Source organism: Anthonomus grandis, chromosome 10 (assembly GCF_022605725.1).
Source record: "Anthonomus grandis grandis chromosome 10, icAntGran1.3, whole genome shotgun sequence".
NCBI classification, from domain to species: domain Eukaryota; kingdom Metazoa; phylum Arthropoda; class Insecta; order Coleoptera; family Curculionidae; genus Anthonomus; species Anthonomus grandis.
The window spans coordinates 10610758-10625099 of NC_065555.1; the positions used below are offsets into that span (position 1 = coordinate 10610758).

Sequence of the window (14342 nt, forward strand, 5' to 3'; positions counted from 1 at the left end):
CCTTATTAAAATTGCTTTAAGAAACGTATTTATTTGTTGTTATTAAGCAACGAGCCAACTATATGCTTCCACTGATTGTTGATATTGTATGCAAAAACTATAAGTTATATGACTTGTTTTTGAATTATGGATATTTTATCTTGAATATATACAAAATCAGCACGTTTATAGAAAACGTGCAGGTTATAAAAAATTTATTCTAGCTGCATAATAATTTTCAGAAAATAGTGCGATATCAATATGCATAGTATAATTTTTTAGTAATGGTTCTCTTATTTAGGAAAAATATACGAAATCCGGAAACCCCTGTGCAAGACTTAAGACCTTATCAATTTAATATACAATTTTTAAATTTCTTTTAGTGCTTTCCGATCCTCGATTAATTAACTTTACTTTTTTTAGGCGACGTAGCTGCAAAAGTCGATAGCTTTAATGACATAATAGTCAAAACAAAAGTGGGCTTAAAACCCACTAAACCTGTTATTAAAACCTCAAAACCAGTACTAGTTGATAAAAAGATAAGTAATACTCATATTAAGCCAGTGGCTAAGCCAGTAATCATTAACGAGGAGCTGGTCAAACCTAATTGTCTAGAATTAGTTACTTCGCCTAAGCAAGAGAAAAAGCCATTTCAGAGTTTGCCCAGTCCTATTCCAGATGTTTCTAGAGTTGAGATGCACCAGGACGGGGAGATTAGAAAAAATCACAAAAACTCTTTGCTTTGTGATACGCCAGATTTAATACTAACTTCAAGTCCTATCCCTAAGCTTATATCTCCTATTTATAGCAAGAGAACTACGGAAAACTTTCTGAATGAAGAGAGAAATAGATCGATTTCGGCACCTCTGGAAGTTGACAATAAGTAAGCATTACCAGAAGCATATTTATTTATTTAAAAAAATCACATTTATTCATTTATGTTACATAATATTTTGTCATTATTATCTATTGATTTTTTAATTTGTTAATTTAAATAGCAAGTAAGAATCTTGATAATAAGAAAAAAAACTTCGAGTTAAAATGTCATGCAATGTTCCTTTTTTTACTTTCGAGGGATCGATTTAAAAAATTTTTATGAAGTAATTTAATTCAGCTTCCACATTCTTTACTTTCTAAAACAAATAGAGTTATCTAGTTAGTCAATCAAATTTAGTTACCTCCCGCCCTTTTTAATTTTAATCATTCAATTTTTTTTAAATGCCAAATTGCCATTTATTTAAGATTTATATCAATTTCAACTTGTAGGTACCCCAATACACCACATAGCCCCAGTAAACCAAAGCCAAATACACTGAGTTTTAACCGCGAGAATGAGGAATCTCTAGGTATTAAAATGATATCACCAATCTCACAAAACAACATCACCAAGAATTCCGCCAGTTCTGTCTTCAATTTCACCCAGGCCCAAGTTGATCAGAGACACTTACCTGGAAAAAAAAGTCCTCAGAGAATCCAAAGTCCAATTTTCGCGGCATCCGGTCAAAGAAGTCCAATTCAAGAAAGGAAAAGTCCGATATCCGAATTCCGTTCCAGTCCTGATTTGAGACACTCACCTATAGAGTCGCCAACAAACGGTTTTGGGAGCAAAGTGAAATTAGAAGTGTCCGCCTTCGAAATGGTAAGAAATTTGAGAAATCACGCGAAAAGTGTCGAAGTAATTAAAGTCGCCGAGGTTAGTGTTGATAGTGTACGCGTCGAAAGTCATAAACCCGTGGATAAATCGGCAGAAAGTACGGCGGACACTAAAAAGTTTCCCCAGGAATCTGAAAAACCATTCGAAAAGGTCGTGTTGAAACCCGTGCAAAGTAAGAAAAATACCAGTGATAATTTTACGAGTGTGGTCGACTCCCCAGTTGAAAAGCCAGTAAAAGTGCCGTTACCGATTAAAGGAAAAAGTCGGAAAGAAGAAAATACCGTCGCTGTTTTCAACTTTACGACTAGAAAAGATGTACCGGATTATATCGCAAACGATACAAGTAGAGTGCCTAGCAAGCCAACGATTCCTAAGGTAATTCACATTTCCAAAGTAAATCTTACCAAACTAAACTTAACGAGTAGCTGCATTAGAAAAGTGATTTAGGCATACATTTTGCCCATACTTGTGATTTAAATAATATGAGACAATCTAGTAATAAACATGGGATGAGTTATATTGAGATCGTTTTCCGTTATAAATTTTTTAGTGAATTTCAAGCTTATTTTTGTTGTTCTCTTAGTTAAAACAAGGTCACAAACATACTTAAATTGTATATGAATATTGTAGTGCCCTAGAATTTAGGAAGCTTTGTCTATTTTAATAAAATGTATTTCTGGAGAGAGGAGCTCCCAGTCAGGGTGAGACATCTATAAAAGTATTCTGTGTGATGTGTCAAAGGCAATTGATTATGTGAATCATAGAATACTATTGTCTTAGCTGAAAAGATATGGTGTTTGAGATGTATCTTCTTTTTGGTTTGAATCCAGAGACTGGTGAACTTAGGAACTACTTTTTATCTATATTCCGATCTACATTAATGATCTCATTCATTTCAAAATCTCTAAAAGTTTCATCCTTCTTACATACCGCCATGTTGTAGAGCAGAAAAGTGATCTTGGAATATTGGAATGGAACATACTGATTTTTGTTAAGGGCATTCAGTACTTAGTTAGAAGCTGTCTTCAGAATGTCTTGCTGTGAAAGTGTTCAGATATGAACTAAGTCAACCACTGTGTATTTCTCGTTTTTTGAGTCTCTCCTTATATAGGATGGATAAGGCGAGAGTTTACCTGTATAGAAGGTGTCCGTAAAAGGTTGGGAAATCTCGAAAGTGGAGCTACTATAGACCAAAGTATGTGAATTGACCCAAACATACCTTAGTCCAAAAGTTGATATTTTCCTTATTGCCTAAAGAAGCCTTAATTTAGAAGCCTTAAGAAGCACTTCAGATTTTAGCATGAAACTGGTATAGGAAGGTTTTCTACTTGTAGAGACCACCACTTACAGTACTATTTTAGTGAATAATTTATTATAACTTTTTTGTGCTACCATGTATACAACTGACCGAAAAAACACTTAGTTTCTCGTATTTCCACAACAAAAAAGGTCCACTTGCTAGAAGTTTCTAAAGTTAGTAGTTTTCGAGATATTTGTTTTTATAAGTTCAAATGCATTATTTGTACCATGATGATAAAACATATGTATAACATAATAATCAACTTGCTTTGGATATTATCTGAGTAGTGTTGCTATGATTTCTAACAATAACAAACGAGAATGGCAACAAAACTAATAAAAGAAAAAACTAACTACAATTATTGCGCAAAGTGAGCACCATCTTCAACAAACTTATCTTTGCTGCACTCTTCAAAGCATTTGGATGTTATTTTTCATTTCCTAGCTGTGGTGGAAAATTCTTTGTCGACGATCACCATGAGGCCACTGGCCTATCGTAAACGCGTCGTTTTAAATCACTCTAGAAGAAGAAATCCATAGGATTTAAATCTGGTGATCTAGCCGGCCATGATACAGGTCCTGATCGGCCTATCCACTGGTCTAGATGTAGATGCTCTCTAACTATTAAATTGAAATGAGGTGGGGCGTCGTCATGCATAAACCATATATTCTTGCGTGTTTGTAATGGAAGATCTTCCAACAGAATGAGGAATTGTACTTTAAGAAATTATAAATACCATTGGCCATTTAGTCTAGGAGGTATATCAACGGGTCTTATTAAATATTATCCAATTATTCCTGCCCATAAATTAATTTGAAATTGTACTTGGTGGCGAGTTCGTCTTATTGCATGAGGATATTTGTATGCATAAATGTTTATGCTATTTAATCGGTCCATCCCTTCGAAATCATTCGTCATCCGAAATTAATATTAACGAAGTAAATCAGTTAAGAGACATGTACAAAAGGCTACTCTTGCAGGGTAATCATTCGTGCCTAAACCATGTACTTTTTGCAGGTGGTATGGATGGAGCAAGTGCTCTTGAAAAATAGTATTTATTGTACATTTGGAAACTTGAAATTCTCGAGCTACATTCCTAACTGTAGGCTTTTCAACGACAGCATCTGAAACATTTTCTACAGCTTCAGCTGTACGTGCAGTTCTGGGAGCTCTACTTTTGGAATATTTGGAACAAAAATCCAAATCGTTCCTGCTTCTTAAAACTTTACTTAAAATAAGGCTATACTCAATTCTTACCAGTTTTCCTCGTAAAAGCTTACAATCAGTATGCTTTTAAAGCATTATATCTGGCCAATCCGTACATTAAGTGCATATCAGAATATTCAACAAACATATACTCCATGATATTAGGGTACTATACTAGGACCTTTGTTTTTTATAATTTACTTAAACTCTTTATTGGAAACAAATTTTTCAGCAGATATTATTAGCTTCGCGGATGATACCGTTTTGTTTTTTACCAAAAAAAAACTGGGAAATTGTAAAAAGAATTTCAGAAGAGGTTTTAAAGGATGTTTTTAATTGGTTTTCGAGCAGGAAATTGAGTGTGAATTATGATAAAACTAAATTTTTGCGTTTTTCATCATACAGAAATGGTCTTCCAAATTATGATAGGTTAAATATTCAATTGAACGATAAGAGAACTTATATTTCAGCAGTACCAAGCATAAAATATTTAGGTATTATCATAGATGAACAATTTAAGTGGAATATTCATATACAAAACGTTACAAATACCTTAAGATCTTTATTGGGTAGATTTAAGTTTTTAGTTGGAATATTAAGCATTTCGCATTTAAAAATAATTTATTATGCCTTGGTAGAATCTCGTCTTCAATACGGAATTTTAGGATGGGGAGGGGCTAAAGACGTATTTTTAAAATGCCTAGAAATCGTTCAGAAGAGTATCATTAAAATTATTTATAAAAAACCTAGACTATATTCCTCAGATCTACTGTAAAGTGAAACAAAAATTTTCGATATTCGTCAAATATTTTTTATAATATTTTAACATATTTATACAAATATAAGTCAAACATTTCATTAATTACCGATCAGTATAATACAAGAAATCTTCAACAGAATTCCTCACAAACCACTAGAGCTAGGAAGACAATAGGGCAACATTGTTTTACTTATCTTCTTGCCAGATGTTATAGTTTTTTACCAGTAGAAATGAGAGGTGTTATTCTAGGTAGCAACTCATTGGGATTGGTTAAAAGTAGGATCAAAAAATTTATTATCCTTCAAAATAGACAGCTTATTTATTTGATTTTATCAGCTTATTTTATTGATGGTTTGGTAAATATTAGAAATTAACATGTCCACTTATATGGCCCTTTAATTTTAATCTTGATCTGTGTCTTGCTTTGGTGCAGTACGGTAATAACAGTTTTTCAAAGGACTACAAAATACAGTAGGTCTTAAGTTTGGTAATCCTGTTATAAAAATGTTTTGTTGAATTGTTTGATTTTTTTTTGTTTTGATTAGTTTTATGAGTTTTAATTAATTTTTATGCGTTGCAAATAGCATTGCAATTGCAATAGATTCATAGTTTAGATTGTTTGTTTTGTTTTGCAATTTAGGTTTATATTAAGGCGAAAAAAAATACCAGCAAGTCCTCGCACAGCGTACTAGCTCCTGAGGGCTGGGGGCATTATGTATTTATTGCCGATGTTTATTAAATTTACTTGTATTTCTTTTGTTATATTGCATTTGAAAATAAACATTATTATTATTATAAACACGCCAAAAATTTACCAACACAAAATATTTCGAGACTTTTAATAGTTTAATGGTTTTTGTTTTTTTTTCCGTATTAATATGATATGCCTATATATATAATACTTATATATTATACCTATTATATTAATAGTGTTATTATTCTGAATTATGACAAACATTAGAAACCATAGCAAAACTACTCAGATATTTTAAAAAATACTGCTGCTGATTATTATGTTATAAAAATGTTTTATACACACATTGTCACACATATACCGACTTTTATGCATCCGAAATGCTTTTCAAACAATAAGGAAAAATAGTCCAGTTTCAAGATTTTGCAGATACTCTTTATAGTATTTAATTCTTGGGCATTCCAGATCAGGGTCTTTTATAAACATGATTTACGATTGATACATATCAGATATATCAGTAGACATATAATGGAGTATTTAAACTTTTTATATCTAACATTTGTGAGAGTGGTTGGAAATTTTGGATATCTAATTATATAAGAAAAAGTTGTTTCTTTTATTACAATCGTTTATTAGCTTGAGTTTTGGGATACAATGACACTTTTTAAACAGTAGTATAGAGAAGCTAAAGTAAATACAAAAAATTTAATATTTACAATGTGGATTCAGGTATCAGTTTGAAAATGATTAGAGGATTAGTATTATACAAACGAAAATGGCATAAAAATAAAAAACGTATATTGGTAAGATTAATGGGATCTTGTTTTTGGAACTTAACATTTTTGCACTCCATTTATGACTATATTTTTTTGTAAATATTTAAAAATGTTAATATGAGAAATAAAATAAAAATTAAATTATTTTTTCTGAGAAGGTTAATTTATCATAATAAAAACTGCAAGTCCTCACACTCATTAAAAAAAGTACTTAATTCTCACTGTATACACTACTCTATCACTTTCTCAATAACTTATATATCTTTAGACCCAATACCAAAAAAATATAGTTTAAAATGGTGAAATATGACCAGTGAAACATTTTTTGATGATCGAAGTACATTTGATTCAAAAAGTCCCCTTTCCCAAAAAGTAATAATTATTTTTTTTCAAATCTAATAGTTGAATAATTCTTTTAAGTGATGGTTCATATTCCCTATAATAACTGTTTGTTTACTTCTTTAAACACTTCTCATAATTATTATGTCTACTGATTCTTGTTACTTACTACCGTAAAAAGAAACACGTTTTTTAACGGTAAGTTAATACGGCATCTCGAGACAATTAACTGGATTAAAAACCCTGACCGTTGATGAAATGGCTTAGGAATATTGTATAAACTATATTTTTTGATAATTTAAAGCATAATTTTTTTCTCAGAGTGATGTGAAAAATTCACAAACTTAAAAATTTTATTTTATTAGGTACCTACTTTTTATTTTATTTGCAAAGTACGTATTATTTTCATTAAGCAATGAAAATAGCCACCTTAAAACTGACGTACATATATATACTTTATTATCCTAAAAAGCTAAAAAACCTATAAATATATTTTTTTCATAATATAAGTGAAATTGTATTTTTGCTTTATTTCAAAATACGTAAATTAAAATCACGGTAACCGCATTACAAAATTTTACTCTTACTAAACAATAATTGTTCGTAATTCGTGAAAATTGTTATTAGACTAGATTGCAATGACCTCTGTTTCATTAGAACAATACCGTATTTGTTTATGTATTCTACTATTTCATTGTACGGATTATGTGATGCCTTTAAATTGGTAAAAAAATATCGCAAAAAAATAAGTTTAGCGTTTAACTTTAACAGCTTTGTGAAAGTCTGTGTAACTTTTGATCTTATACAGCCCACTAGAGGACACCTCGTAATCTTTTTAGGCATGTGATTTTTTAAATATTAATATGCCTATAACTATATGATTGACTAATTATTTGTTTGCCATACATTTAAATTATTATGTTATTTTTGCTGTGCTTTATTAATTTTTCTTTTCTTTTTTATTTTTCTAGGATATCTGAATAAAATGTGAAAAATATATTTGAAACAAAAAAGATAAAATTAGGTGAAAGAAAATAATTTCAGTTCAGTGTTGATAACTCCCATTTAAAATACCTTAGAGATACAAAGTTTTACAAATTATTGACTATTTCAAAAGTATATTTTGTATTATTAATAGTTTTTATTTATTTTGGGTAATGTCATGTAGTTATGTTTAGGTTTTAACGAGTTAAGCATAAAGTACAGAAAAGGTACAGGGTTAGTTAAATTATGGCAAAATTGCCTAGTTTGAAAAACATTACAATACCTTTTAAAAACTTCAAAAATTTTGAAAAAAAAACAAAATCTTTTTATGTTTTCTAGTGTTTTTGGTAACTTAGTTAAGGGAACTTTAAACGTTTTAATGAAGATATAAAACATTACTCTAGATTACTAATTTACAGAATTGAAAAATGGTTCGAGATGAAATGGTAAAAAAATATATTTTTTAATTATATTCTTCTGAATTTAATTTAATTTTCATGTTATGCTTTTCATTTACTTTTAAAAAAATATTGCTACCACTTTATAATATTCTTGTTTACTGAATTTTTGTATTTTTTAAATACTAAAAGCTGTCAAGTTCACCTGAAATCTTAAAAAAATCATTCATTCAGTTCAATTTTCTGTTACTTTTTTCAATTTTCAATTTGTTTGATCATGCAACAACAAGTAATCACAGGCTTATGTTCCAAATTTGTATAAATATTACGATTAGATCCATATGGGCAATAATAATATCAATATTACTATTGGATGATAATTTTTACCCTTTTTGACCATGCTAAATTAAAACCATTTCCGTGAATATAAATCAAGAATTACTATTAAACATTACTTCTTTTTTTTCAGCCTGATGAACCAGGAATTAAAATCCTACCCGAAACATTTATTGCAAACTTTCAGGAAGTTTGGGAGGAGGACGAACTCATCAGGACGCTGGAGGCGCGTCCTCCCAGTCCTTGCGATGTTACATTTATCAATGACAACATTTTAATCGATGGTAAATCTAGTCTTATTCAACAAACATCAAGAAGAATAAAGGTAATTATTATATTAATAGTTAGCAAATATTTTGTGAGGTCAGGGATATAATAAGTGTTTTGGTAAAATCGAATTAGATTAAACAATAGCCAATAGGGATAAAATATTCCTTCCTAACCCATCTTTCAGGTTCAGTTTGGTTTTTCTATTTATCATAAAAACATTTGTAAAGATTTGAAAAGAAAAGAAAAACGATCAGGTATACTGTATTATACTATACTATATTATTAGCATTAATGATACTTTTCCAATTAATGGTTGTTATCTTGGAAAAACTACAATTACTGGCTGGTAATTCCAAGTATAAAAAATATCCTACATTTGAATAAGTCAATTAATATAGAATTTATGGCTTTTTTAAAAGTATGGCTCAGAGTCCTAAGCAGGAAATCTGCAATATTACATTTTTTTATATAGCCTTAAAACTAAGAGAATTTGCACAAGCTTATAATATATACTGCAAATACCTAGCCTGAATTTTAATTATTTACTATAATTTATGCACTACAAACTAATTACCAGTTATCCTTAACACCTGCTAATAACAAGGAAAAACAATACATACAAATTCTTAATAATATTTTTTTAATTAAAATATTCCAAACTACATGTAGATAAAAAGTAATTGCCTTTTTATTTATTATAAGGTCGCGGAATTTTTAATTTGCAATTCGTCTCGGGGTAACAAACTTTTTGCGCAACTTTCCCGATGATAATAACCTTGGCAACAATAAGGTTACTTGACATGTTAATTAACTTATCAAAATTGGGAAGGACGAATGTGGTTACTTGTTTTCATGCAACGAAATTCGATTGTTTACTCACAAAGTAATAGGTGATGACTTTGCGTGAGGGATCATAAAAAATGTGAAAGTGATTTATTATTATTCACGATGGTAAATGATAAAAGTATTTGAATTGAATAAAAATAGAATCAATGGTGGTTTAGACGTTACCGCGGCTTTACGTTTAATGATTATACAATGCGGTTGGAATAAAAAAAGACTTGGAATGATTTCGGCATAATTTAATAAGTCGCTCGGATTTGAATAATGGCTTTTTTCAACTTTTTTTGATGTAATTGGTTTTTAATGTGAATAATGTTTAATTTGTCACTTTTTTTGCTTGATATTTCTTTACTATGAAATATTGATGGCTAAAATCCGCTTGATCTAGAAAATCCCTAAGCAAATGACGTGTTTGACACAATGGATGTTACAGGCAGAAATGTCCAGTATATTTATTTTTCTTGGTTTTTACAAACATAAAAACATTTTTTACAGATGTGTAAAGTCACATTAGGTCAAGCATTATGTTTTTCTGTTTTAATTCGCAAATGCAGTATGTGACAATAAATGTTATTAATAAGATTTGTCAGCGTTATTTCCAAGTATAAGTATATATTTTTTAGTTACAATTTTTATTTTCTTTTCTTCATCTAAGTATAATCAAGTATAATGATATTAAACTGTCTTGATTTATATGATTCAAAAAGCTACTTCTATACCTAACCACTCAACACTATACCTAAGTACCCTAACACACATTAAAAAAAAGGAATAATAATGTCACAACCTAAAAATGTAATTTAATTAATTTTAACAGTTGGCAACAAATTTCACTTGACAGTTGAGGTCTTTGGCGTTTGACACTTAACGGCGTATGATTTTTTTTTTTGCTTTTTACAAACATGAAAGAGTTTTTACAGTATAGTGGCCAGGATTTAATTATTCTTGTCAGTTTTATTTGACAATTGATGTTATTAATGACATTTATGGACGGTGTTGCCACCTATAAGTATATATTTTTTCATTCAAAGAAACCTTTACTGACGAATAGAGTTCGCGTACACCACTTGGCAGCTGACGTCTTTGAGAGAGTCTAAGTCACTTCTGCTGTGTGTAATTAAATTTGACAGATGACGTTTTTGACACGACGGATGTCACAGGCAGAGTATAGTGTATTTATTTTTCTTGGAAACTGACGTATGTGACAATAGATGTTACTGAAGCGATAACAATATAATTAAGTAATGTAAAAATAATAAACTGTCTTTATTTATGATTCAAAAAGCTACATAAAACTACAAACGTAACGACTTATTGAAAAAAAGCATAATAATGACATGACTAGAAACATAATTAAATTCAATATTAGCAGTTGGTAACAACAAATTTATACTTGACGTCTTTGACATTTGACAGGGTTCAAGTCACTTTTGGCGTCTTAAGTGTTTCGAGTTAAATTTTACATCTGCTGAACTTTTTACGTTATATCAACATTTATATGTTACGTTACGTTACATCTATATATTCTTTAGGTACGTGAGCTTAATTTCTTGCTCAACTGCCTGGAATCATAAAATGATGTTTCTTAAAACCAGTTGAAGAAATACAAAATATTCAAAATTTATTCTTTAAATATCAAGCGGTTGAACTTAGTTTGTTTTTTACCTGCCTGGGATATTAAAATTATATTTTCCTTCCAGGCAGTTGAAAAAAGAGTAAATAAACTCATAATGTTCTTTAGATACCATGCATTTATACATAAATTGTTGCTCAAATATCTGTAAATATAAAGTAAATATATTTCTCTTCCAGGCACCAAAAAACATTTTTTTTTCTATATTCCAACAAAAATTCCTCATTCCCCAAGAGGTCACAATTTGGGCGATTCTGTGAAATAAAAAACAAGTTCAAACAAATCTCAGAGAATTGAACTGGGATCTTTTGATTCAAACTCAGAAGCGTTATTCTTCTCGCTAGACAGAGCTAGACTAATTGGGTTGTAGGCGGAGAAGGTGAAGTTTAAGTGAGGTTTAAAGTTTGTTTTGCTCTAGTAATCTCTTGCTTCTCCAGCAAATCCAATTTTTGTGCTCAGCATTAAGGATTCCATTCTATTTATTAAGGATTCAAATAAAAAAAACCAATGCGCAAATTAAGAACCCGTTAAAGTTTTGTAATACCCTGCCTTCACTCTTCTGATACAGCCAGAACTTAAAAAATTCAAAAGGCTTCTATGGTATAAAAACAAGAGTGTATATATTTCATAAGCTAATTGAAGTAAACTAGCCAAGAGACTTACATTCTCATTGCTATTTGTACAAAATTCTTAAGTTTAGAACTTTATATTAAATAAAAAATATATATTTTCAATGGATAATCTTAATATGAGACGTATTATTATAACTGTTCCATTACATAATAAGGTGTTGTTTAAGAGGTCATTTTCATATTCTTATTTTTCTCTCTATACATACCCTAGACTAAAACACATAAGGACTCCATCATAATTCTTTCCAATTCCATCATAAAGCACAAATTTTCGGAAAAAGTTCCAGTATCACTGTTCATATAAGGGTGAATGAAATCCAATGTTCGCTTTATTAATTTTATATTGGTGATCATTTCTACTTGTATAGAGCGTTGTCTTCAGTAGTACACTGGTTTTGAAAAGTCTAATATTATCATGAGAAAATAATTAAAAATGTATATTTGCTTTCAGCCTTTATTTACACATCAAAATGGTCTAAAAATTAATCCTAGCAAGTTGGCAGTTATGTCCCTTGGTGTAAATAAAGCATGGGGAATAATTGTCAGTTAACAGTGAATGGTATTTCGATAAAAGCAGTGAGAGAGTATAAGAACTTTGGCCTAATAATCAATAATGATTTTCTTTAGAAATCAAATTGGCGAAATAGCGCAACAAGTGGTCATATTTTGTGAACTTGGTAGGTACGAAAAATTGAAAGAACAGAAATTGTCTCTATCTAATTCATATTAAAAATCTATGTAGTATTTTATCATGTCCGTTGTAAGTTTTCGGAACTTGGTTTAAATTCTGTTAAAAGGAGCTCATAATTTATAAAAGAAAAATTAAGACTTACAATAGATTACATACTTTTGATGGTAGATATCCTGAATTTTCTGCTTCTTTTAATATGCATACGTATAAAATAGCACTATTATTAGTATCGTTTGATCCAATGGTTTTGAAAATAGACTGGCTACAGAAGACTGGTTAAAGAACTTTACTCAGTAAAATAATCAATATGATGGTAATATGATTTTCTTGTTATTTGTTAAGGTTAACAGTTATTTGGTTTGGATTCATATATATTTTCTTCTAAATAACTCCGTAAATATCTTAAAAATTATAATTTTATACAGCCGCATCTAATTTTTATAAATACATTTGCATCAAATAGATCTATATCACTAATCAACTCTGTTTCTAAAACATTTTGTAGTCAACTTTACACATACATACACTCAGCCAATGACCATTTCTAACGGTCAGCGGCGGCATGCGAGAAAATATAATACCGTAACATTCCGCAGACTAGATACTTGATTTATATGCGGTCGGTACATGTATGTTGGTATTGATACTTGATAACGACAACGATTAAATAAATCATTAGAAACCAACGGATTCTGCTAGCAATGTGCATCTATTACAAAAACATTAAGAATATTAAAAGACCGTTTATAAGACAAATTACAATATATACATAACGAACAAATGTATGAAGATTTTACTTACGTAGTACTTGAGATTCTATGTGATGTATTTTGAATAATTAAGTAAAAAGAATATATTTTTAAATTATTTGTATTCAAAGTATTATATGTAAATTAGAAATAAAAACCTACTTCTAATGACGTAATTAAAATGATATTTTTTATTATATTAATAAATATTTTAGATCGGTATTGTACTGTCCGAATGAGAATCAAAATTTTCAGGCCTTTCGGATCTGTGGGTTGTGTGTTATGTAAAAATGTAAAATGTACAAAAAAATTGTTAAAAATTCGAATGTCGACTCTTGTGTGTTACTAGTAGGTACTAATACTAGTATATAGAATATACATTAGTAATATTTGAAAATGCAGCCATATAATAAAACTACAATATCAGGATTATGACAATACTACAATATCTTTTAGCATTTAAAAATGAAGCTCAGCAACTGCCATGGCATGATGTATACTATCGTAATAAGATTAATGAAAAAGTGATGATATTTAATAATATTATTAATTATTTAATTAATAAATATGCCCTTGTTAAAAGAAAACTTATGAAGAAAAACCATTTATTCCTTGGATTATTACAAATATATGTTTTAATGAAACTCAAGAGATAAGGCGCGTCAAAAATATATAAAGCAGAAAATCGAAGGTAATCTAAATTATAACAAGTTAAAGAATTACACTAAATATGCAATAAACAGGAAAAAAGTAGCTTAATTTAAACAAATGTCATTAAAAATAGGAAAAGAATTTGGAATAATGGTAAAAAACTAAATTTTACGAAAAATAAAAGCAGCTATTTGCCTGATAATTGAAATAATGCTGAAGACTTTATAGCATTTAAAAATTTAACATTTAACGAAAAAATCAATTTCTACATTACTATTATAAAAAATATAAATCAGGAAGAATTTAACATAAAATTAATAAATGAAGAGAAAGCTGCATATATTATAGAAAACATTGGAACTAATGCGGATAATAGCAATTGATAGGATTTCTATTAAAGATCTTTGCATATGCCTTCCTTACTGCCTGAAACCTTTGGTAAATATT

The 14342-nt window shown here is 29.5% G+C and overlaps 1 protein-coding gene across 3 annotated transcripts in view; it reads left to right on the forward strand.

Moving 5' to 3' along the window:
- The window catches only part of LOC126741008 (uncharacterized), a 51624-nt gene that overhangs the window by 31740 nt on the left and 5542 nt on the right, over positions 1-14342 (forward strand). For all 3 annotated transcript variants that reach the window (XM_050447250.1, XM_050447252.1, XM_050447253.1), the window contains 3 exons: positions 403-862; positions 1246-2008; positions 8560-8751. In XM_050447250.1, coding sequence (XP_050303207.1) covers positions 403-862; positions 1246-2008; positions 8560-8751 — 1415 coding nt within the window. The remainder of the gene's footprint in view (positions 1-402; positions 863-1245; positions 2009-8559; positions 8752-14342) is intronic.